General features: G+C 38.9%; 1 protein-coding gene across 1 annotated transcript in view; it reads right to left on the bottom strand.

Moving 5' to 3' along the window:
• Positions 1-25,106, bottom strand: part of LOC129258764 (activating signal cointegrator 1 complex subunit 3-like) — a 61,938-nt gene extending 36,832 nt beyond the window's left edge. Inside the window, exons 1-14 of the mRNA XM_064098749.1 lie at positions 25,034-25,106; positions 18,166-18,371; positions 16,928-17,035; positions 13,883-14,472; positions 13,211-13,322; positions 9,905-10,109; positions 8,052-8,205; positions 7,224-7,349; positions 6,242-6,442; positions 5,160-5,300; positions 3,580-3,744; positions 2,482-2,730; positions 646-780; positions 44-235 (exon numbers count right to left, since the gene is read on the bottom strand). Coding sequence (XP_063954819.1) covers positions 44-235; positions 646-780; positions 2,482-2,730; positions 3,580-3,744; positions 5,160-5,300; positions 6,242-6,442; positions 7,224-7,349; positions 8,052-8,205; positions 9,905-10,109; positions 13,211-13,322; positions 13,883-14,472; positions 16,928-17,035; positions 18,166-18,301 — 2,514 coding nt within the window. The 5' untranslated portion in view covers positions 18,302-18,371; positions 25,034-25,106. The remainder of the gene's footprint in view (positions 1-43; positions 236-645; positions 781-2,481; positions 2,731-3,579; positions 3,745-5,159; positions 5,301-6,241; positions 6,443-7,223; positions 7,350-8,051; positions 8,206-9,904; positions 10,110-13,210; positions 13,323-13,882; positions 14,473-16,927; positions 17,036-18,165; positions 18,372-25,033) is intronic.
• Positions 25,107-26,901: the final 1,795 nt, after the last annotated feature.

The following is a 26,901-nucleotide window of genomic DNA, read 5'->3' as shown; positions in this document are numbered from 1 at the left end:
CTTGCAAGGAATCGTGTGACAGTGCCATGAGAGAGGTGCGTACCTTGATAACCACAGCATGCGCAGGAAGATTGACACCCCAGGCCAGGGTGGCGGTACAGACCAAGGCCTTCAGATGACCGGCAGCAAAATACCTCTCGACCAGGTTCCTATCCTGTCTCAGCATTCCTGCATGATGGATGGAGAAACCGTCGGGGAACAGCTCACGCAGCTGCTTGTTCCGTGATTTCATCACCTAAAGAGATAAATATGACAAGAACCACACTAATAATAAGAAAAGAAAGAATAGTAATACCAGCAGTAATGATAATCTTCTTATTATCAGGACCATAATCATAATCATATTCATACATGTACATGTAGTAACAATGATGATGATCTCAGGGAATAAGGTATGCACAATCTCCCTTCCTTGTGGAGGGTATCCCAGCCAGTGAAAAAGATGGATGGATAGGAAGGAAGGAAGGAAGGATGGATGGATGGATAGATACATATAGATAGATGAATGGTTCATTGCATCAAGGCCAAATTATGATGCATTTACGACGTAATAATGATACAATATCATTCAAACACATTTTTGGTTAATTTTATCAAAAATAAACAAATTTAATTCTCACAATATAAGGTTTTGTAGATTAATACCTGTTTGAGAGCAGATCCATACTCCGGCGATTGCTGAGCTTGGAACATGGCGATCTCTCCATTACCCTTAGCCGTCTCACGCAGATACATAGCGGTCTGGACCGTAGCATTCCTCGCATGCACAAACACCATTACCTACGGCAGATAGTGAAACAATATGAAACAAAAATATTAAGATTAAGTATTGTGGTGGTGCAGTGGTTTCTGACTTGCGTCTCTTGATCACAGGGCCATGGGTTCAAATCCTACCCCGAGCGTTAATTCCCTGCAACAAGAGATTCATCCATACAGGGATTTGCTGTTCCCCACCCTGGCAAGACGTCTTTCCTCTGAACACAGAGCATCATGTAAGTCTGACCATGATAATGAATAGATTAGAGCAGTAATTATTACAACATAGGTCCGTACAATTCATCGCAATCTAAATTACAGGTAAAGATAAACAAATATATTACAGAGTGAATAAACACTTCATGAAGCCCTCTCCTGGTGGGTGTTTCATAAAGCTGTTCGTAAGTTAAGAGCGACTTTAAGTACGACAGGTGATCATTTCTTGTGGTAAAGAGTATACACCAAATTGTTCATTGGCGATGGTGAAGCGCGTAAGAAAGGATCACCAGTCGTTCTTAAAGTCGCTCTTAACTTACGAACAGCTTTATGAAACGGACCCCTGATCACCTTCGTCTACTAGCTACCTGAACTAAGCGCTTCATCTATGTAACCATTGATTACAAGCAACTGAAATACAAACATATGATTGGTGATAAGAATGTTACTAATAATACAACTGAATGACTTTGACAAACCCACTAGATGATGCCACCAGCTCCCTGACTCTCTTACTAGTCTCTAGGCTGCATGCCCCAGGGGAGTGTTTCATCAACATTTTCGTCCGACATGTTGTCAAATCTGACAACTTTCCTTGATTCTGATTGGCTGAGAGGTACTGTTACTATGGTAATTGTCGCATAAAACAGGACTTGTCGGATAAAATCCTTTCATGAAACGCTCCCCATGTTTTCACTGTTACAAGCTACTGAAATTCTTGTATTTGATCGTTTGAAAACAACATCAGTTAATATTACAACCGAAGCACATTGTGAAACACTCACCTGGGTCCCGTAACACAAAGGTTAGCGATTAATCATACACTTGATTTCTACGATTAATTGTACATTGTAGCCAATGGAATCAATCGTAGAAAAATGTTCTACGATCATTGCTAAGCTTTGTGTTATGGGCCCCTGATGACTGCTGTCTACTAGCTTCCTGAATTAGCAATTTATCTATCTTACCATTATAACTTACTGAAATCCATGTATTTGATTGGTTGAAAGCAAAATCATCAGTGGATATTACAACCCCAACACTTCGTGAAAGCCTCACCTTTCCTATGTCCACTAAATCCCTGGCTTATAGTGCTTGATCTAACCATTATGGGCTACTGAAATCTATGCATTTTGTTAAGTTGAAATCAATTTTATCACTGAAAACTACAAACCAAACAATTTGTGAAAAGCCTGGGCCCCCTTTTCATAAAAATTTGATATTATAGAAGCTCTTGCTGAAATGTCAACTATATTGTACCATGGCAACAGTGAAAATTCTGCTTCCTGATTGGCTCTTCTAATGAAAGTTGACATTCCTGCAGGAGTTTGTTATCATAGCAACTTGTTTGAATGAAATGGAGCCCTGATGGCTTCTATCCAACAGCTCCATGAATTAATGCTCGATCTATCTAACCACTGATACGCGCTACTAAAATCCATATATTTGATTGGTTGAATCAATCATATTGGTGAAAACTACAACCAACACACTTCATGAAAGCCTCACCTGGTGGCCTCGGTCCACTAGCTCCCTGACCTTCTCATAGCAGACAAAGTCCATATCCCTCCTCTGCTGCATGATGTTCGGCGTCTTGATCCCGATGAAGGTCTGGCCCAGGGGAACAGGCCTGAATCGGGTGTCGAAGAAGAACAGTCCAATGTACGGGTTGACGTTCAGGAAGCGAGCCACGTCCACGTAGTTGGGGAGAGTGGCGGAGAGACCCACGATGCGTATCATGCTCTGGGAGGACTCAACCTGTCGGGAAGGGTGGAAGGTGATCTTTAAGAGTATGCTTCCATAAAAATCTACAATTTCTGTTTTGAAAGACAAATTGAATTCAGGAATTCAGGATAGTAATCTAAATGCAATGAAAATATTCAAACAACATACAGGTGCATTCAATTGTTAAGGCCCTGTTACAAGCCCTGCATATGACTTGCAGGTGACTATATTTTGCTACCCGCTGGTTGCCAGCATTGACAGTGTCTAGTATGTATCTCTCAAGCAGTTGCCTGCAGGAGCGCACGCTAGTCTGTTTTGTCTGTAGAAAAGTTTTGAACTGCAGGTGAGTTGCACCCACCTCACCCGCAAGGCTTCCATTGAACGGTGTGACAGGGCCTTAAATAGATGGACCTCTCGGCAACTTCTGAAAAACATGCTAGGAAGCCGACGACCTAATCCACATTGAGAGTTCATTCCACAGGCGTGGGGCAGCAGTGGAAATAGATCTGTCATCCGCCAGGAGGGGAGTTGGATCCATGCTAGGTACATGTATTAATGTCTTCAAGCCAGAACAGGTTTTGTGACCTTTCCCCTCCAAAACCAAAATTTCAGTATCCACTGGTTCATCAGTATCTTCTAGCCACAATGGTTTTCTCTCTCTTTCATTTATCGACTCAAGAAAACATGTTCTCAGTATCAAATTACTTATTGATTCTGCGAATAGGTTGCCAAGCCAGGGCCCTGTTTCACAAATGGTAATTTTGCCAAGAACGTAGTGACCATCAAAACCTTGATTGTGATTGGCTGCTGAGCCCTGTTACCGAGGTAGATGCCGCAATGGCAAAGTTACAATGAGATGACACAGGCCCCTGGGACACTAACCTGTCTTAAGGTGCGGGCAACAAGGCTTTCGATGACCGCCCCTCGGTCATCGTGGAGAAGATGGACCTCGTCGATGATGAGGAGCTTGACCAGCTGTGTGAGGGCCACATCGCCGGTGCTCTTTCGTGTGACCACGTCCCACTTCTCTGGAGTTGTCACCAACATCTACACAAAGATATTTCATTTCATTACTTTTGTTTCATTTCATTTCTTTTATTTGATTTCATTTATTCATTTCATTATTTCATTTCATTCATTTCATTTCATTTCATTTCATTTCATTCATTTCATTCATTTCATTCATTTCATTCATTTCATTCATTTCATTCATTTCATTCATTTCATTCATTTCATTCATTTCATTCATTTCATTCATTTCATTCATTTCATTCATTTCATTCATTTCATTTATTTTCATTTCATTTATTTTCATTTCATTTATTTCCAAAAATCAATCAAAATACAAAAAGATGTAACCCTTTCTAAAATAGTATGAATAAATTATTACAGTGAATGCAGATTTAAAGTTTAAAAAATGTATAACCTACATGTACATGTAGATAAAGAGCAACTGAAATGTTTTGGGGAAGGAAGTACTTGCCTTGCTACTTGGTTAACATTACAAGTGTAGTATGAATGTATAGAGTCGTGAATTAGTGTTATCATTCAAGTAGGCCTATACATGTATTACGAGACTACACAGCTAAGAGTGTTGCATTATGCTGACCAGTCATATATGAGTAGTTTAGGACTTGAGGTGGTGCTATTAACCCTAAATAGACTGGGCTATTTTGATGCCTAAGAAGACTGGGGGGGGGGGGGCTGATTCAGCCCCCCCCCCTATGATCTCGGCCGTCGACCGCGCGATCGCGATGAAAATTGGCACGTACATTACCCATGGCATAATCTCCAAGACTGTAGGAACAAATTTTCAGAAAAATCTCATAATTCATTAATTATGCTAATTTATGCGTAAAATCAAAGATTTGCTCTAATTTACTAAATAAGGCCTCTAAACTGCTAATTTTTTATTCACAGACTCTTTGTAGGATTCTGATCAAATGTACTTTAAAAAAAATTCAATATCACAATTCTTTTCTTATGTATTTTATTGTTTTTAACATTTCTTATGTATTTCTTTGTTTTTTATTGTTTTTTCAATGGAAATCGTCCGCTACTTTATTTTGACCATAAACAAGATGAAATTAATTGAGTTTGATTAGTAAAATTGAAAATAATGATACATTTATTAATTTTGGCTAAAAACACAATTTGCATTGGATTTGTACACAAATTCACGTTTTTGAGCAATTTTGGGTCGACATGCACTTACAAAATGTTGCGTAATTTCGGAACCACGTACCCGGACATCACAAATTTGATCTCAAAAGTTGGGCAAGACTTGAAAGAAAGAAGACATGGAACGGCGCGGCACCAGCTTTATGCTTTACAGATTTATCGCGAAAAATGTCGAGGGGGGGCTGAATCAGCCCCCCCCCCCCCCCAGTCTTTTTAGGGTTAAGGCTATTGGTTCGTTTCTGCTCTAATAAACTGCTTCCTGATTGATTTGTCAACATTACCTGTGTTTTCATGATTTCATTCTTGGTGAGCTGCATGTCTCCAGTGAGCTCTTTCACAGACAGACCGAGCGGGGCCAGGCGTGTGCCAAAGTTCCTTACCATCTCAGCTGCAAGAGCCTTCATGGGAGCTACATAAACAATCTAACAGATAAAAGAAGAATAAAAATTAATCAGGGTCAAATTACATGAGAGATTAGTACATTTATGTACACAATGTGATAGAAACCATGATTTTTTTTTTATTTGATTAATTTTGATTTATTTTTCTTCTGCATTACACATGTTAACTTAAATATACATGTAACAAAGGCTTTTGACAATACATCAGAAATATACATCATTGCACATAAATTCTCTTGCGGAAGACGGGTTATCATTGTAGGCAAATATTTTTGAGAATATGACGGACCAAAACATAATCCTACAATCATATTGAATAAGAATGGATGACTAAGAATCATTAAAATATTGACCTTAAAAAATAGAAGAAAAAATTTTAGCCTTACAATCATCACTGAATTTACCGACCAGCACAGAAATTCTCCAAGCAGCATATAATACACTAAAATCACATAGTCCGCTCTTACACCAAAAAGCTGAGAGCCATTATTTTAGTTCATAATTTTTTGTACTATTATTACAAAAAAATCATTTTTCCTTAAGAATTATTAACCTTATATTCATCTTTTACTCATTATTTTCCATTCATTTATTGCCCATTATTTTTATTACTGGATATATGTCCCGCCACAAGCTTTTTCTTTCAAGGGACTTACATCTTCTTCTGTAAACATATAATATTCTTTATGGCAGATTCATTTTGTAACTAAGAATTTTTGTTTACAAAAATGGAGAAATTTGTGAAATGGAAGAAAAAAATTGTTTATATACGAAATGAATATTTACTATATCATTTTATATTTTTGAAATGAATCATTTACCTTAAATTCATCTTTTTATCATTTAACCATTTATAGGATACCATTAAACTATGATCAATAATGTATACATGTATGTAACTTTAAGTCATTTTTTGTCTCACAATTATGGGATCATCTTAAATATGGAGAGAAATGAATTACCTTGAATTCATCTTTCTTGATGACCCCTTGTTGAATGTGTTTCTTGACCTCTTGGAGGATGGTCAGCATGGCGATGTTTGTTTTCCCCGCTCCCGTAGGGGCACAGATCAACAGGTTCTCGTTGGTGTTGTATGCTGTCTCAAAGACGACCGACTGGATACGGTTCAAGCTCTTCATCCCCTTGAATGCCACCCGCCCAATCTACAGTTGAAGAAATAAGCAAATACAATTACAGGTATTCCAGATATGTTAATCTATAGTGTTGTACGCCGTCTCAAAGATGACTGACTGGATACGATTCAAGCTCTTCATCCCCTTAAACGCTACCCGCCCAATCTACAGTTGAAAACAAAAATAGTGGATACAATTATTCAGGAAAAATCAATATGATTCAAGCTCTTTATTCCCTTTAATGCTAGTAATACCTCAGTTACATTTGCTCTACATGAAGAGGTTGAATCACATTCACTCCAATTGAGCATTATATGCAGTCATTGCATATCCAAGACACAAAGTGCTTGGATCATTTTGAATATGTGAATGAGCATAATTCCTCAGTCACATTTGCTCTACAGCAAGTGAAAAACAGCTGTTTTAACATTTCAGTAATAGCTACATATAGGTGGTTTGAATGAAAATGAATGAAACAGCTGTTTTTGATTTGCCGTAGAGCAAATGTAACTGAGGAATTATACTCATTCACATATTCAAAGTGATCCAAGCACTTTGTGTCTTGGATATGCAATGACTGCTTATAATGCTCTATCGGAGTGAATGTGGTTCAACCTCTTCATCCTTTGAATGCTACCCACCATATTAATATTATCCCTAAAATGCTACCATTGCACTGCACAAAATATTCTGTGCTGCACACTTACTTCTAACTCTCAAGTCTTGCGATCTTTTGAGACAAAATTTGCAATCATCATCATCATCATAATCATCCTCGTCACCATCATCATCCTCATCATCATCAACTTACTTCATCAAGTTGGGATATTGGTACAAGATTCTTTCCCACACTGACAGGGGCTCGGTCTGCTGGGGGTATGATCACTTCCTCATAAAGCTTGGTGGCGGACTTCTGGAAGCCGATCGGCAACATCATCTGTTAGAGCAAAGCAAGAAATTCCATGAGAAAATTTTCAAAATCAAGGTTATTTGCCACCCTATCACCGTAGATCTAGATATGGGTCCTGTAACACACAGGTCAGCGATAAATTGTACGCTTGATTTTCAGGATTAATTATACATAGTAGTCAATGCAACCAATAGTAAGAAAACTGTTTGACAATGATTGTTAAGCTTTGTGTTACGGGCGCCTGGTATGTTAACACGGTTTATTTTCATTTGGTCTAATGCCAATTCGTCCAATTGCCATCTCCTCTACTATCATTTGGTCTACCATCAGTTTGTCCAATATCCACATGGTCTAATTGCCATATCGCCCACTCACCATTTCGTCGAATAACCAGTTGGTCCAATAGCCATTTAGTCCATATACCATTTGGTCTAATTAGACTTAGTGTTAATATCAGGATAGATGATATACCATGAGGTAAATATTATCTAATTTCATAGGAGTGTCATTCAATTCCATCTGGAAAGCCATTAGAATTTCCCGTTGCATAAAGTAAAGATGGTAAGACCCTGTAGATGCAAGTATGGTAAATAGGGAAATTTTTCCTATTAAGCTACCTTAAGCTGACACGTTCCAGAACGTCATACTGAAGTCTTTGTAAAGCCGGATGAACTGCACACTGAGAAACAGGGTTATGAAGCACCACTGAATGGTCAATTGTTTTATTACCTTAGCTCCTGCAATGAACGAAGAGGACATCTGAGCCGCAGCAAGAGAGTCGTAGACGTTCGGGAAGATTTCTTTGGGAGCTCCAGTCGTCCGTTCTAACCCCAACGTAGAGGTGAAGAGGGGTGTACGTTTGGCATTCTTCAAGGCTTTCTCTCTATAAAAGATTAAATCAATTTTGATGATGATAATGATAATTATGATAAATAACAATAACAAGTGGAATGCCTCTTGCGGTCTCACCTGCATCACGCGATTCAATATAGCAGCAGTGCTGACTTTGAAAACTACCATAACTCGCACAAGATGTTCAGTATTACTCGGTTACTCTTATGTCCATGTTTTATGAACTAGACCAATACACTTACAGAGATATGATGGTAATTCAACAAATACCCCCAACGTGGCCAAAGTTCATTGACCTTACATGACCTTTCACATTGATCATGTGACCTGAAACTCGCACAGGATGTTCAGTGATACTTGATTACTCTTATGTCCAAGTTTCATGAATCAGATCCATAAACTTTCAAAGTTATGATGGTAATTCAACAGATACCCCCAATTCGGCCAAAGTTCATTGACCTTTGACCTTGGTCATGTGACCTGAAACTCGCACAGGATGTTAAGTGATACTTGATTACTCTTATGTCCAAGTTTAATGAACTAGACCAATATACTTTCAAAGTTATGATGGTAATTCAACAAATACCCCCAATTTGGCCAAAGTTCATTGACCCTAAATGACCTTTGACCTTAATCATGTGACCTGAAACTTGCACAGGATGTTCAGTGATACTTGATTACTATTATGTTTAAGTTTCATGAATCAGATCCATAAACTATCAAAGTAATGATGGTAATTCAACAAATACCCCCAATTCGGCCAAAGTTCATTGACCATAAATGACCTTTGACCTTGGTCATGTGACGTGAAACTCACGCAGGATGTTCAGTGATACTTGATTAACCTTATGTGTAAGTTTCATGAACTAGGTCCATATATTTTCTAAGTTATGATGACATTTCAAAAACTTAACCTTAGGTTAAGATTTTGATGTTGATTCCCCCAACATGGTCTAAGTTCATTGACCCTAAATGACCTTTGACCTTGGTCATGTGACATGAAACTCAGGCAGGATGTTCAGTAATACTTGATTAACTTTATGGCCAAGTTTCATGAACTAGGTCCATATACTTTCTAAGTTATGCTGTCATTTCAAAAACTTAACCTTTGGTTAAGATTTGGTGTTGACGCCGCCGCCGCTGTCGGAAAAGCGGCGCCTATAGTCTCACACTGCTATGCAGGTGAGACAAAAACTATGATAATAATAATAGTAATAATAAATAGGCAACATTTATATAGCACTTAAAACAATGTTTCTAAGTGATGCTGCATAGGCCTACTATTACACCGGCTGTAGCACCACTACCGTTATCAGGTGCTTGAGTATCTAAGGAATTCCTTCCTACTGGTGGAGAATAAAAAATGTTGAACACCTTTCCAAAGGATAAGAGGAACTCGGTGGAGTTTGAACCCCAAACCTTGTGGTTCATGTCCAGGGGCTTTATCTAATGAGCTACAACTCCTCTCATAATCCATCTAATAATAAAGCCTGTCTTAAGTTTCAGTAAATCCCCTCTAATTCATCTTTCATTGTTCCAACTGATTTATTATAAGAATGTGTGTGTCTTTAAACAGTAATGACACCAAGTACATGTATTAAGTTAAATAGACTGTATGCAGTAACCGAGCTTAATTGCTGGAACAGGATGTTCCCTGTACAAGGTGTATGGGAAATACAGAAATCAGTTATCAACAGGTGTTAACATATTTCAAGGAAGAAATGAAGTACCTCTGAGCCTTCAGGTACTGGGGATCCAAGATTTGTTCGTTCCCTGCTCCTTCTTCCCCTCCTGCAGAAGCTTTGGCTTCTTTCTTTAGAAGTTTCTTCTCTTCTTTTCTGAGAGCCTTCTCCAGTTCTTTCTCCCTCTCCGACTGGACGGTGACCTGTGTGGCGTATGAAGGCTTCTGATTGCTAAGCCTCTCTTTGCGACTCTCTGTGCAAAAGCAGAAGTGTCTCTTTCATTTATTTTCCAATGCATTCCTTCATCCACCCTCCAATCGATCTTTTTATTCATTCTTTCATTCATTCATTCATTCTTTCATTCATTCACTCATTCATTCATTGGTTCATTCATCCATCAATCCATCCATCCATTCATTAATTCATTCTTTCATTCCATCAATCATTAATCCATTCATTTGTTTATTCATGCCTTCATTCATTCAATCAATTCATTAATTCATCAATTTTGTTAGAGCATTTCCCCAAGTCTTGTCCCTGTAACAGAAAGATGATTGGTGAAACAAACAAAGGTTTATGATTACTAAGCCCCTTCTATGGCACTCTATTCAAAAGCAGTGGAAATTTCAAAAATGTTCAATTTCTTATTGAGTTCATTCTTTCATCCATTCATCTATTCATCTATTCATTCATCATTATTTTATTTTGTATCATTCATTGGTCCATATGGCCTTTTATTTGCATCCAAGATAAAAACATGAATGTTTTTTCATTCATTCATTCATTTATTCATTCATTCATTCATTAACGTCCAACAGTAGAAAATCGAAGAAGCATATTCATTCATTAAATAATCAAAGAAAAAAAATCACTTACTTATTTCAATGAATCATGCCATACACAAACCATTCCATTATTTACATTGTATTTCACAGATGTTAATAATAATAATAACAGCTTGATTTATACAGCGCTTTTTGCCTGAGGATACAAAGCGCTTGCTATTATTACCCCGGCTTTAGCTCGAGCTACCATCACCGGTGCTCATTGCATGCAAGGAATTACTCCTGCAGGGTACCCATTCACCTCACCTGGGTCGAGTGCAGCACAGTGTGGATAAATTTCTTGCTGAAGGAAAATATGCCATGGCTACGATTCAAACACATGACCCTCTGTTTGATAGGCGAGAGTCAGAACCACTAGACCACGACGCACCCACATACATGTATATACACTACTCAAAAAAAGTTAAGGACCACTTTTTAAAACGTACATAAAGATTTTATACAAGGTGTTTTATTTCTGGAAATACCTCAGTACAACTGTCCTAAATGTCCTTAAACACGCTGTAATCAATTTCACGCATGGGTGGTTTCAGTTGTTGCACAATGTCTCTCGCATCACTGCACATCCTGAAAAGTGGGCCCCGAGGGGTATCAGCTACCGACATGAAGTGGTAAAAACGAATGTCTGAGTGTCTTTCAGGCAGTTCAGTAACGAGTGTGACCACCTCCTGCAGCAATAACGGCTTCACAGCGCTGTCTCATGGAGCTGATGAGGCGATTGATGTCTCTGACGTCCAGTGCATCCCATGCAGCCTCCAGAGCCACACCCAGCTGCTGCAGTCCAAGTGGATGGGCTTCGAGCTGCTCGAGACTCCTCCCCATCATGTCCCAGACGTGCTCTATCGGGTTTAAGTCCGGGGACCTCGCTGGCCACTCCATACGCTCAATCCCCTGGCCCTCAAGGAACTCGGTCACCACCCTAGCTCGGTGGGCACGGGCATTGTCATCCATGAAAATGATGTTTTGTCCCACATTTTCTGCAAATGGCACCACTATAGGTTCAAGGACCTCATCCCTGTACCTCACTCCTGTCATTGCTCCCCCTGGGACCACGTAGAGACGAGTACGGTTGGCGTAGGTGATGCCTCCCCACACCATGACGCTGCCTCCCCCATAACGGTCATGTTCTGCAATACAGGGGTCTGCAAATCTCTCTCCTGGTCGCCTCCAGACTCTCGAACGTCCATCATTGTGGTCAAGGGAAAATCTGCTCTCATCTGTGAACAGAACTCTACGCCATTGCTGTCTGGTCCATCTGACATGCTCCCGGGCCCAGTTGAGACGAATTCTTCTGTGAGCAGGGGTGAGTGGGACACACTGAGCTGGCCGTCTGGCATGCATATTGGCTCTGTGAAGTCGGTTACGGATTGTTTGAGTGGAAACAATCACTCCAGTTGCTGCAGCGAAGTCATTGTTGAGGCGGCGTGCACTGTGAAAGCGGTTGCGGAGGCTGAGATTCGTCAAGTAGCGATCATCTCTAGGGGTTGTCGAAACTGGTCGGCCACTGCGGGGTCTCTCGGAGTATAGCCCTGTCTCTCGGTGTCTTTGATTTGCTCTGCTAATGACACTGTGTGACACGCCCATCATTCTGGCTACTCTTCGCTGACTGAGGCCAGCTTCCAGCATCCCTAGGTCTCTGGCTACATCTGTTTCACTTAGGTGGTGTCTTGGCATTGCTGTTGTAGGCAAGTTGTTGATTGTACAGACTAAAGACGGAAAATGCTTTGGAAGACACTTGTCTTATGGCCCACTGCAATGATGCCAGAGACATCATGAAAGAACTGCATGTGTGAAATTGATGTCATTGTGTTTGATGGCATTCTGGACAGCTGTATCTTGGCATTGCTATTGTCAGCAAGTTGTTGATTGTAGAGACTAAAGACAGAAAATGCTTTGGAAGCCACTTTTGTACGGGCACATTGCAATGATGCAAGAGACATGAAAGAACTGCATGTGTGAAATTGATTTCATTGTGTTTGATGGCATCCTGGACAGCTGTATCTTGGCATTGCTGTTGTCAGCAATTTGTTGATTGTAGAGACTAAAGACAGAAAATGCATTTGAATCCACATTTGTACCACTTCACAATGGGCCCACTTTTCAGGATATGCAATAATGCGAGAGACATCATGCAACAACTGAAACCACCCATGTGTGAAATTGTTACAGGGTGTTTGAGGAGATTCAAGACAGCCATATTCGGGTATTTCTAGAAATACAACACCCGGTTTGAAAATTGTATACACACATTAAAAAGTGGTCCTTAACTTTTTTTGAGTAGTGTATTTATATATACATATATATTTGCTCCAAAATATATCCTGTGAGTCACTAAAATAGTCAGTACATGCACAACAAATCGTCGCAATGAAATCATGGCCATGCTACAGTTATTTCAACTTAACTGGGTAATATAAAAAGATTTGAAAAAGCTCATGAGCTACTATGCATGTTCTATTTTGCTTAGAACGGTTCTTGGGTTCTGCAATGATATAAATACCACCCGTACCTGCAGCTATTCTGGCCATGCTAGCCTGCGTGGCTGCTGCAACGATGTCTGTCCTTTTGGCAAGAAGTTGCTGAATGAGCTCAAAACAATCAAACCCTAACAGGTCGAACAACTGAAAGGGAAGAAAAAAGAGGCATTAGTTCAGGGTCGTGTCTCCCCCCCCCCCTTCCCCTTGACATTTCTGTAGTAACATATACATAGTATGTAACACAAGCTCTCACGGAAGCATTCTTCATTGTTATGAATCCCATGCATCTCTGAAAGGAAATTGTGATGGGCGCACAAACGGTACGCAGAAATTTGTACCTGCATGATGGAGTGTGAATTGCTTTAAAAAATATGATTTGATGTATAAAATCATGCAAATGTGTTTTCAGCTAAAATTCACAAAGATGCTACTATTTCTAATTTGACAATTGAAATAAGTAGAATTATACTGCTCATAATGAAATGCAATTCAGAAAAAAGAAGAAAATAAGGCCTTGAAAAAACAAGGAAATACACATAAATAAATAAAAAAATAATACAGTGGATTACTTGTATTACTAAGCCTGATACAATTTGAATTTTTTAATCTTTGAATTTAATTTGTTGAGAATGTAATAAAGAGTCTTCGAAACAGAAAAATTGTAACTTTTTTTATGATTGAGAGCAAATGCTGTGTGCACTCACATCTGTCTGGAGTTCATCGTTGGACTTGCCAGAGGTCAATTCCACCAGAAGCTTGCTACACAATGCATCCACAGTCAGACCCATTGCGTTATGACCTCCGCTTCCTACGGACTTCTTCACCTCCTTCTCAAGCCACTCCATCTGGGCATCAGGCTGCGCAGCTTTGGTCGCACCCCCATCCTTGGGAGTGGGTTCACTAGCGGCACGGGACACGGCAGCATTGTTCAGGTTGAACTGGAGGTTCAGGGCTGGGGACGCGGGACTGGTCTCGGTTTCGGTGCTCAAGAAGTTATCCGTGTCTATGGCTCTCTCGTCAAACGAGAACGCATAGCTGTGACCAAACTCCTTGGCCTTTTCGTCCGTGTCGGACGAAGCGGGGCTGAACAGAGAGATGAGAACGTCTCCTGGAACAGGGGAAACCAGGGTTTGGACCTCCCGTTGGATCTTCAACAGGAGATCTCGCTGGCATGGGCCTATTTTGGAGCGCACTGCCTGAATTTCCAGCTGGCCTAGCGACTCCGACTCATAGAGAACTTCACAGAAGCACACTGCTGTCTCTGACACTTCCTCAGGACTCGCATCAGCTCCAGCTGGAGAAGAAAAATCAGGGATAAAGAATGAAAAGACGCAAGATTTATAACAAATTGCCGTTAGAACTTCTGAGAGAAAATTTTTTGCTCTATAATAATAATAATAATAATAAACAGTTCTTGTATAGCGCATATCACGATTATGAATAATGTCTCTATGCGCTTCCAAAGGACTTGGATATTATTACCCCAGCTGTAGCTTGGCAGCCGTAATTACTAAGATTATAGCGCACACGCATTTCAAGGAATAAATTCCTGCCAGGTACCCATTCACCTCACCTGGGTTGAGTGCAGCACAATGTGGATAAATTTCTTGCCGAAGTGTGTCAACTCAACCGTTTGATCACAAGGCTTCATCTTGCAAAGATCAAAAAATGGTTTGTTCAAAAATTAAATAAACATCACAGAGAGAAGATATCTTTTTAGTAATAATTATCATTTTTTAGTAAACTTTCGCAATAAAATCTAGAAAACAAGTGGCAGTGAAGGATCACAATCCTCGCCTGTCAATTCATGTTTGTGTAAGGTTTAGACCAGCCATTCTCAATTACTTTTTTGAAAGCGCCACATTTCTTGTCGAGAATCTGTAATGCTCCACTATCCATTACGCAATCCAGCAATGTATCAGCGGAGGGGTCCAGAGGTCCCTGGTGGGGGTCTAAGGGGCAGAGCCCCCCAGAATTTTTGGAATATGAGGCCTTTTGAATTGCCCAGATGGGCTCTAATTAATATCAACGGAAGAAATACAAATGCCAACAAGCTACACAATATTAATATTAAAAGAGAAATGACCAGTGACTTTTTCACAACATACTGATTATACCACTAGTTCAGACTGTTCTGCACCAGATCTATTGGCTGAAGCAAGTGGCATAATGAGTAAAAAAATGAGGGGCTAGATATGGCAGCTGAAGCAAAACTATTGAACTTTTCAATATAAAATCTATATTTTGACATATCAAGATAATAATACAATATTCCACTCTTTCCCTTTCCTTTTCTCCTTTTTTTCTTGGCCGTGAAACATTTGGCCCCCCAATCCCCACCCCCATCTGTACGCCAGTGGCTGAAGTTACATTCCCCGATTTGCAAGGGCTGGGAATTAGGCGTTGCACTGCACTAGCGCTCCAAACTGCCCCTCTCTCTCTACAACTCACGTGCAGTATCATTCGTGTGCATGCAGGCAATCACGGCAGGCAATACATCTGAGCATACATGTATTTCACTTTTACAACTTCGGATTTTAATAATAATAATAATAATAATACATAGGATTTATATAGCGTCTTTTCCATTTTGATTAAATGCTCAAGGCGCTTTAGGAGAGCAAAACATCGGCTCCGGAAACAAAGTTTCTGCTTGTTATGTCTCAAATTCATAATCTTTCATGATCAGGATGTTCTTTGAATATAACATTATTTGATGTTTAACTCTTAACCAAAACGTATACTCTGGAATTTCTCGCCGTTGAAATAGAAAACCTACAAACGGGGTTTTCAGATCACCTGCATGGCATATAAAATTTGTACAGCATAGAATGAATAAAAAGGAGAACACCATCGATCCTCCATAATAGGCCGGGTTATCGAGTGCTAAATTTGAAAAAAATGAGGATATAAATTAGCAATTAAGTGTCAAGTAAAGAGTTTTTGTTTTTTCTTTGTATCAAAGTGATCACCAAATCCTCATTCCAGGTTACTGGTAGATACATTTTTTTCTCCCCAATGTTTCTTTATTTTTACTATTTTTGATAACAGCTCCCAAGCGCCACTCGCAAGGCTCGGTGCGCCACAAGTGGCGCACGCGCCACCATTTGAGAATCCCTGGTTTAGACATTTTGCTCCATGCTTTTGAGAAAACTGTATTAATACTGAGTTTATGTTAATAATTTCAGAGTCACAGCTATTAATAAAGCATTACTCAGTAATGAGAACACCTCAGCCTGCCACCATGTTTCAGTACGACTATGGATTATCCATTCACAAATACAACAATTCATAGGCAAATCTCATGTGGACGGAGGAAAGATGTTACATCATTTTGAGAGAATGGAAAATCACTGAAAAAAGATAAGTTTGAGAACAGAATAATGATTTTGTAGAATGAAGAAATTGAGAATCAAGCACATGATAGAGTAGGAAAAAAAAGTTCCTGTCTGGCGGATGAATGACATGCTACATACAATTTTGCCAAATGACTGAGCAAATACTCAATTTCCAACAAACACTTGATGGTATTTTTTCTGTTCATTCATTCTGTATCTAATACAACATCAGGGGAAAAATTACAAGGGGACTTGGGGCAATTTGCTTTCCCCATTCATTAAAATGTTATTTAAGCTAACCCAATGTTAATGATTTATGCAATGTAGTTTTTCAGGGCTCTTACTAGCATTTTGGGGGCCATAAGTACTGTTTTGCTTGAACATGAATTAATTTTTTTTTAATCATATTACCAAAACTCCTTGCAAGATGGATGATATTTCGCAATGTTCCTCTGACCTCACTTCTGCTTGCTGAGGTATGATTTATAATCGCTTCACCAAACTCTATCCAAGTCAAACCTGTAAACATAATCATACAAAATTTAAAAGAAGATTTATTTTTAAACAAATTAAAATCAAATCAAGCCTGCCAACATTTTGAATGCAAAATCTGGACAATTAATGGCCAGCGATGCAGGGAGCTGCCTGGACCCCTGGCGGGATCAAAGCGCAGGACCTGCTTGTCCCCTAAAGATCCTAGATTTTAGCAACTTGTAGGTGCCAAGGAAACACAATTTCCAAACTTTCTGTAATGATGGTAGCCAAATCTTTTGAAACATATTGTATTGATAATGAAAGTGGGCTTGTGCATTTTTATCATTTTTCCCCCATAATTTTTTTTTTACACAAAATTTCAGAAATCTGGACGTCAAGATTTTCGTCTATTTTAAAAGTTGAAAATTTGGACAGTTGGCAGGATTACATGTATATGAAAGAATGATTCTGATTGGTTCCTAGTCAGTCTACTAAGCAAAATGCGCATGCAACATTGGTCTTGATAGGCCATTTCTCTTTTAGCGATTTATTGCTAACCTTTAGATTACGGGGCCTCGGTCTGGTATTGATAAAGTAAAAAAAATGATAAAATATAAAACCAATTCTCGACAACATCACACAATAACACTTTACTTTCCAACAGATGTTTACTCAATACTATAAATAGAAATACAGGTCTTTACAAAATAAGGATTGAGCTACATTTATGAAACATGACTCAAAACTATTTTGAAGCTGTCCATAAGGTATACGCCTATTTTCACCACCTACTCTCTTGTATTTTTTTCTTTTTCTTTTCTTCCCTCCCTTCCATGCTGCTTTTTGGTTTAGTCAGAACTCATTGTTTTTAAGTTATTTGGCCGCATGTATTTTCAATTTTGGTTTATCATGATGGGGATGCATGTCATAATTTAATACATGCGTCCCCAACTCGATGAACAACCTTCCTATGTATGTTTTGATGTTTCTTATGATGTAGAATTTGTGTAAATTGAGCTTTTTGATTGGATGTTGAATGTATTTTTATGTAAATTTCTGTAAAGGGTAATGCAATCGGCTTTTCAGCCACAGTAGATACCCTTGTTGAAATAAACCGTTTAAATACATTTCTTTTCTATGTATATGTATTTCTTTTAAAAAATCACAGCTCATACCTTGCTTTGTTTTCCGACGTGATTGATAAATGCGTTTCTGTGCAAGACTAATCTCCCCTCCATCTGGAGTTTCGTCACCAGCAGTCACAGAGGCAAACACTCTCACAGCTTTCGTCAGTCTGGGTAGTGACTTCATCGTGTCAGCAAACCTTGGCAAGGTGATGAGTATCTACGGCATCATGTTGTGCCAATGGAGTGTCGAGTACCTGTAAGTGCAATAATAAGAAACATTGCCCATTTCGTACGCGGCATCTTGTCAAGAATCGAAGCTGCATCTTTCAGCAGGAATCCTACAAGTGGCTTTTTTATCACCAATCCTCGTGATTCATAATAGACAATAAAATGGGGGAACCATGCACGAACGCTGCCGTGACAAGGCGCATAGCATCTTTATAGCAGGTTTCCTGCTTAAAGGTCAAGTCCACCTCAGAAAAATGTTGATTTGAATCAATAGACAAAAATCAGACAAGCACAATGCTGAAAATTTCATCAAAATCGGATGTAAAATAAGAAAGTTATGACATTTCAAAGTTTCGCTTATTTTTAACAAAATAGTTATATGAACGAGCCAGTTACATCCAAATGAGAGAGTCGATGATGTCACTCACTCACTATTTATTTTGTTTTTTATTGTTTGAATTATACAATTTTTCAATTTTTACGAATTTGACAATTAGGACCTTCTTGCCTGAACCACAAAATGTTAAAATAATGGAATTCCACGTGTTCAGGGAGGAATGAAACTTCATTTCACATGACAATGACGAGAAAATCAAAATATTTCATATAATAAAATACAAAAGAAATAGTGAGTGAGTGATGTCATCAGTTCCCTCATTTGCATACCGACCGAGATGTGCATATAACTGTTTTGTCAAATGAAGCGAAACTTTAATATATCATAACTTTCTTATTTTACATCCGATTTTGCTGAAATTTTCAGTGTTATGCTTGTTGAATTTTTTTCTTTTTATTCAAATCAAGTTTTTGTCGACTTTCCAAAAAAGTTGCATAAGCCAGAGAGGGGGAACTGTTCTAATTTGAAGGCCTACAGATTATCAACTCTCACTTTGGAAATTACTTTTTAGCAGCGACAAGTTATGAAAACAAGATTGTTGCCAAGACGAACACATAATACGCCCACCTGTAATGCGGAAAATGGAGGTATTGGTCAAGCACGAAAAGTGGAAAATGCGAGTTCACCTTTGACCTTCTGACCTGAAAATCAATAGAATTGCTGATATCTATGCTAGTATCATACACACCAAATCATATGAGGTTAAAGGTTAAGGTAAACTGAAGTTATCGCGTTTACAAGGACTGCAGAAGGGAGAGATGAAAACATGTCAGTGTGACCTTGTCCTTTGACCTTTTGACCTCAATTTGTCAAGAGGCTTCCTGGGATCCATGCTAGTATCATACACACAAAATTATATGAGCCTAGGTTAAGTTAAACTGAAGTTATCGGGTTTACAAGGACTGCAGAAGGGCAAGAGGAAAACATATCAGTGTGACCTTGACCTTTGACTTTTCGACCTCAAAATCGAAAGGCTTCCTGGGATCCATGCTAGTATCAAACACACCAAATTATATGAGCCTAGGTTAAAGGGGAATCCAACCCAAATAAAAACTTGCTTTTAGAGGAAAAAAGAAAATCAGACAAGTTGATAGGTGAAAGTTTGAACAATATCGGACAAACGATAAGAAAGTTATGAATTCTTAAAAGTTGTGAATATTGGTAATCATACCTATGGAGATTTCAAATTGGCAACAAATGTGATGTCAAAGTGATGTAAGGCAAGGACTACTCTTCCATGTACCCCAATACATAAAATGACTAAAATAACATTTTTTTCAAATGTTTTACTTCAAATTACATTTTTCTTTAATGAGGACATAAAACAATATACTACCTAGGCTTCATTTAGATTACAGCCCCAGGGGAATGGGTACTTGGGAGAAAACCACAAATCATTGATAATAAAGTACATGGCCTATGGGAAAGTTGTCCTTGCCTCTTATCATAATTTACTTACCCAGTTGCCAATTTGAAATCTACATAGTCTTAGAGATCTCAATTTTAAAACAGCCATAGCTTTATTGCTTGTCCGATTTCTTTCAAACTTTCACCATTCTGTTTTATTTATTTTTCTCCTTTCAAACACAACACATTATGACCAGGGCTGGATTCCCCTTTAAGTTAAACTGAAGTTACAGCGTTTACAAGGACTGCAGAAGGGTAAGATGAAAATATGTCACTTTGACCTTGACCTTTTGACCTCAACATCAATAAGCTTCCTGGGATCCATGCTAGTATCATACACTAAATCATATGAGCCTAGATTAATTCAAACTGAAGTTATTGCGTTTACAAGGAAAAGTTAACGGACGGACGGACAACGAGCGTGATACCATAATACTGTACGTCCCGTCTAGGAGAGGCGTATTACTTAGTATTACAAGGAAAGAAAAAAAAGAAAAAAGGAAATGAAGAAAAGAAAAAGGAAAGAAATAAAAGAATCTTGAAAGTTGAATGAATGAATGAATGTGTTATTTATCAGTTAATGCTAAATTATCAATACTTAACATCCCCCCCTTTCCCGGGCCTGGCTGGTCTCTGTCCTCATGTCCCCTTTTTTGTCCCTTTTGTACATAAATGTGTCCCTCTTCTCTCCCCTCCTCTCTCGAGCTCTCTTTAGTTATCATATTATATTATATTGCCATTTCTTTGTTGTTTATCCAATGTTCTTTGAATTCATAATGAGGAACCTTAATTTACAACAACGTTCTCGCCAACACGCGTCACCTTTGTCGGCCGCCGACAACCGTGAAAGTTTTGTGAGCCTTGGCCGACAACCGTGAATGTCCCCGACAACCCTGACCGACAACCGTGAAACACGCTAGATATTGTCATTACTAAGTTTTGAAATGAACGAGATTCATCATGAAAGTTTTGTTTTTAAGACATACTTGTCAGAAATTTGAGCCTCGCCACTGAGTCTGCTTCGGTTTCGAGCAGAGAACCCTCCTAAATTCCGTCTTCTCTCCATTCACTGGCTTTTCGCTCGATCAGTGCCCTTACTATTTAGCGTGCGTGCAACTCGCTCGAAAGGCCCACTGTCATGACTGTGCAGCATGCGCTGCATGCATATCGCCCAGAGCGGATATCTCTCCGTCTCTCCCCCTTTTCTTTTTTTTCTAACGAGACTTCGTGTTTGGCGGCAGTGGCCTCTCTCCTCTTCGCTCAAAAATTGTATTCGTGAGGGCAATTGCCGCCTTAATAAAATACATAAGAACAAGTGGGGATATGTCATCATCTGCCAAAACAATGCTTGAGTCTTTATCTAGTTTTCAGATGGACACTATTATTAAACCAGTCGTTCTTGGTTAATATTAAATCCTCGAAAGTTGCAGTTAAAAAAACAACAAATACAAAATCAATAATAAGCCGTTTTATCACTCTGAGAAAAAAAAGATAAATTCCCGTTTTTGCCATATTCTGATTGAAATTCAATGGGGCAGGGCAGGAGCATTGAGTGCCAGGATATTTGACTTGAAATGCGGAGGGGGCAATAGCCGTAAGACAATGTGATTTTCTGTAATGTATTTTGTGAATTATAGAGATATCAGAATAATACGACCCGCCCGAACCTCTCCTGTTTTTCCTACTTTTCTTACAATTCTTTCTCTTTCTCCCTCCTTCCCAATTTTCACTCGGAAAATCAGAAGGCAACCCCTACCCTTCTCTAAGGACATATTCCCGCGCATAATAGGGAATGTTGTTAGAATGCAATTTCTCGAAATTCGCTCGTTCGATGAAATACATTGCCTTGGTCGGTAATATAATCCTGAAGATGATTTCGATGAGAAATACCGCACTACCACAAAATAGAAATACAAAATAGAATCACATCATGAACATGTCAATAAATAGGGATAAATGGGTCCGTTGATGATAATAAGTATGAATAGGTACTGACCATCCATGCGCCACCGGCATCGTAACTAAGGGCCGACTCGCCATGAATGTGGATTTGCCACGATGTCCACGTGGGGAGAAATCGGACCACTTCTTCTTTCCTTGGTTGGTAACCACGTTCAATTGGTGATTAGTCTTTCTCTATAACGCACACTTGCAATTGCTTTAATTTTAATCTTCAATTCGGCTGCACTGTACTGTTAATCAATAACCTGTAACTGTAATATTGAATTTACTTGTATATCTAAATCAACATATCGCTAATGATTCGATTCAAAGATGAGAACCTGAGAAAACTTGTAATCGCGGATTTAGAGAAAATTCAAAGCAAAATAGAGTCTGAATATGCAGACTTGCAGACAAGCATCATGTTTGGCATGTTTTGTAAACAAAGGCGCGTGCCCTACTTAATTGAATGATCCGAATCATGATTACGCAGTGAAAATCCTTGGCTGTGGTCAAGCTCATGAGGCCCTTGGGAATAAGGGATTTATTGTCAGTCAGTGCCTTTTTAGGACACACAGAATGAACAGCGGTACTTGGAAAAGAGAGGTGTATTCGATCATGATTATGTCATATCATAGACCTATTTATGGTCATATTTAGTCGTTACTTTTTCTCAAATTGTGATTTGTATTCTTGTTAAAAGTTAGACCTAGATGTTTGACAAAAAATACGATTCAGTAAGTCTTTCCCATAAAATAAATGAGTATGCATCGTGTTTTGTGATTATGAAAGACCCATGACAGAGTGAGTATCAAGTTGATCTCATTTTAATCAAGTTCGGACCTTTCAGTGTCTCTCTTGCTCTCACTCTCTTTCAGTCTTTCTTCCTCAGTTTTAACATGAAAACCAAAGGTGTAGATTCTTGAATTTCCCATTTTCTTTTAATAACGAGTGATATCATTAAAATGCGATTTCGTAATACATATAATTATTCCATTTGTTATAAATTAACTGCGTCCAATCCAACTGTAAAGTTGAATCGAAAGACGCAAAATAATAGCTAATGAAAAAGATCTTGAAGCCTTCGCCTGTGCGCTAGCTGCGCCTTTTGATCGATCGAAGGATTATCACTAAGTCTTTGACGATAACGGCAGGGTTCTTGTGCGGTTTGCAAGGAAAGGGGCTACTACTAACTTAGTACTAGAGAGATAAATGTACATCTAATACGGACAAGGTTACAAACAAGGAATAACTTTTTAATTCTTCATTGATGCAGATTACGAGACATGGAACAGTAATAAGCCTACAATTTTAATAATTGACAAATATTCCACCAACGCAATCGAATAGACGGCCACATGGTCAGGATTCCACGGCAAGGCTCGGTAGACGTTGGGGCACGAACTCTCGCCACTCGCCGAGAATCTCGGCTCGTTTGTCAGTTCAACATTGCGCTGTGACCTGTGTGTAATTAGCTGATAGAATTCAATGCCGAAGCCGCCGAAAAAAATCATTTATCCGCCGCAGCAAAGTGGTTAATGTGATGCATTTAGCTGCAATATAAGCTCTTCGATACGGATAATGTCAAAAGCTAACCGCGCTCCGCCGAAAAAAATCATTTATCCGCCGCAGCAAAGTGGTTAATGTGATGCATTTAGCTGCAATATAAGCTCTTCGATACGGATAATGTCAAAAGCTAACCGCGCTTCGCGCGGGAGGGGGGCACATCCCCCCTCCCGCACCCACCCCCCTATGCGTGCTTCGCACGCATCGAGGCCGCTGCGCGGCACGTCGGAGCTTCGCTCCGACAACCGTGAAACTGAACCTGGCGAGAACGTTGATTTACAAGCATTGCTTCACTTAGGTCTCCTCGTCTTAATTCCTTTAAAATTATTTCTTTTCTGTCTTAAGCTGTATAATGCATTTAAAAACAATGTTTTTTTGCATACTCTGTTTTATATATACCTGTATGTTTTATCATGTACTCTGCTCATTGTTTCATACACACTTATATGTTTGTTATGTATTCAAACTCAAAGTTGGAAGACAAATAAAATGAACTTATGAACTAAATGAACTTATTATAATGAACGAACGAACAAACAAATGAATGAATGAAAAACGTGTTTTTAACTTGGACGCAAAAAGGCCGTATGGGCCAATGAATCTTTATTGATCGAATGAATGAATAAATAGATGGATGAATGGATGGATGAACAAATGAATGAATAGCACTCTCAATCCCCGTAATTGCCGTCTATGTCTTGCAGGGGTAAGTGAAAAAAAACTGTCCCCATAAACAAGGACAATCTCAATTTATCAAGACATGATTTCTCCTGGTTTATGACTGAGGATATCCTTGTTTTTTGGGACAATCCCAATTTTTGGACCGGCGCCTCTGGCTCTACTGCCCTTGGCCTTGTTGTAATTTGTATTTTTTATTATATTTAGGTTTAGGCCTAGGCCTACCCGTTTAAAACTTTATTTACAGATTTAACTTTTAAGTGCATTTTGGTGCATTTCACTTTCAGGCCAAAACAGAATATAATCTTTATTTTGGCACAATTCTTGGCTGCACGATAGTGAGCCGTCTGTGTATGAGGAGAAATTTAAAAAAATTAAAACTCCTCGAAACAGACGGCTGCCAGCTGTCTAGATTCGAGCCTTAATAATCGAGGCTTGACGTCGTAGTTTACCTAGCCCGTCAGGCCCGGCGAATAACCAATCGAGTTTCCGCTCATTAGTTCGCGCGGCCAGCAGCAAAGACTCGCCACACGAAGCAACAAAACGACGGACAGGTTCTGCGAAGGTTATCAACGAAAATTGATTCGAAAATATCAAGAGAATAAAGAGTCTAATAAGCTATAAATACATGAAGTTATAAGAAAATTACCTTGAAAAAGATCAAACTAGAAACATTTTCAAAGGGAGGGAGTTACTCACCTGTCATCGAGTTGAACCACTATGGTGTCTTGAAATTATCCGTGCTTGCGCAATTACCGGTAATTTCCCCACACAATCAATCAAGCGCGATGTGTACATAATGTAACAAAATGTATGTATAGGCTTACCGCATGATTTGTTTTGTTTTGTATAATATATGAATATATTTAGACCTTAAAACATGAATTTTACTGAGCACTTCTTGGGGGTAAGATACTATCCATCAAACCGACCTCTCTAGAAAAAAAAAATACATTAACATCAACCAGGGTCGTCAACACTAGCTTTGCTGATGATCATTGCATACTGTTATGGCAATCATAAAAGACATTCATTTGTTTACGATGAAATTCCCCCCCCCCCCTTCTCCTCTCACTCCCCATCTCTCAGGGATGCTCAGTTGGTGGAGATCCTAGCTCCTTTATATGCAACCAATATTGGACCTGCATGGCCGCGCGGAGGATCTATTGTTTAATACTGGGGGTGCTGTGACGATCATTCTCAGCACCCCCAGTAACAATAGATTAATCCTCCATGCATGGCCATGTCCCTGATCTCCCCCTTTGTACAATGAAAATATACCCCAAAACATATTCGTCTGTGTTCATTCTAATGATAGTACAAACTTTTTGTCCATTATATATTTCATTAAACCTTTATTACTTGTCCTCCAATAAAAGAAAGCAACAAAAAAAAAAATCGATATGGATATATAAATAGACAATTATTATGTATATTGACTAATTTTGTTCTACATACACACATGTATTTCTGTCCTGCAGGGTGATATTCTCTTTGAACGAATTTTCTTTCTTGTTTACTTTTTCATTGTTTGTATTTATTATAATTATGTAGGTATTTGTTACTTGTATGCAGGGCCCCCAAAGAAAACAGTGCTTAGTCCTCTCATGGGGTTACCCTGGGTAAACAAATCAAAATAAATAAATTTTAAAAACTGTGAAAAGTATATTGGAGAGTTCTAAAAATATATCACACAATGTTTGTCTCATTGCCAATGGGAAGAAATCCACATCATTAGTGATCCCAACATTATTGTTTATAAATTTTCTTACATTTCTTAAATTTTTCTAAAAATTTCATTGATTTGCTTCTTTGATTTTTCTGTTATCATACAGTACTAATACCTCAGTCACATTTGCCATACGGCGGTCGTACGGCGAGTCGAAAACAAACGTTTTAACATTTTTTTTGTACCAGCTACATAATGTGGTTTGAATAAAAATGAATGGCTGTTTTCGACTCGCCGTACAGCCACCGTAGGTTTGTGACCGAGGTATTATTCCCAGGAGAGTTCCAAAGCCTACTGTCCTACAGTTACTTTAAATCATGATCACGTAAAAAACAAAGTTACCACCAAACATACTCTCCCTTTCTCTCTCGTAGAGCAGTTTTATTCCTTTGAAGAAATGGGTGAACTCCATTGGCGGCGGAAGCCAAAAAATTTAGAGGGGGACCACCAAAATATTTTGACAAGCAAAAAAAAAAGAAAAAAAAAAGAAGGTTATCAACCAAAATTTTAGGGGGGACCACGCAGGAAACAAAATTGACTAGCAAAAAAAAAAAAAAAAGGTTATCAACTATAAATTTAGGGGGGATCGTCCCCCCACCTCAAATTTAGGGGGGGGACAGGTCCCCTCGCTTCCGCCACCTATTGTGAACTCACATCAGTTTGAAACACAGCGATATAGAAAACAAATATGTAGATTCTGTTGACTTGTATACACATGATTTAATGTCATTATTAATCTGCAATAGCTAGGAAGGTAATCAAACAAGTAATACACATCAGCCTACAGAGTATGATCATATCTTCATACATGACATTCTTTCTTTCCTTCTTTACGATT

Source organism: Lytechinus pictus, chromosome 4 (genome assembly GCF_037042905.1).
Source record: "Lytechinus pictus isolate F3 Inbred chromosome 4, Lp3.0, whole genome shotgun sequence".
In the NCBI taxonomy this organism is placed as follows: Eukaryota; Metazoa; Echinodermata; class Echinoidea; order Temnopleuroida; family Toxopneustidae; genus Lytechinus; species Lytechinus pictus.
The sequence above is the reverse complement of the archived record's forward strand: the minus strand, read 5'-3'. Positions and strand labels throughout refer to the sequence as shown.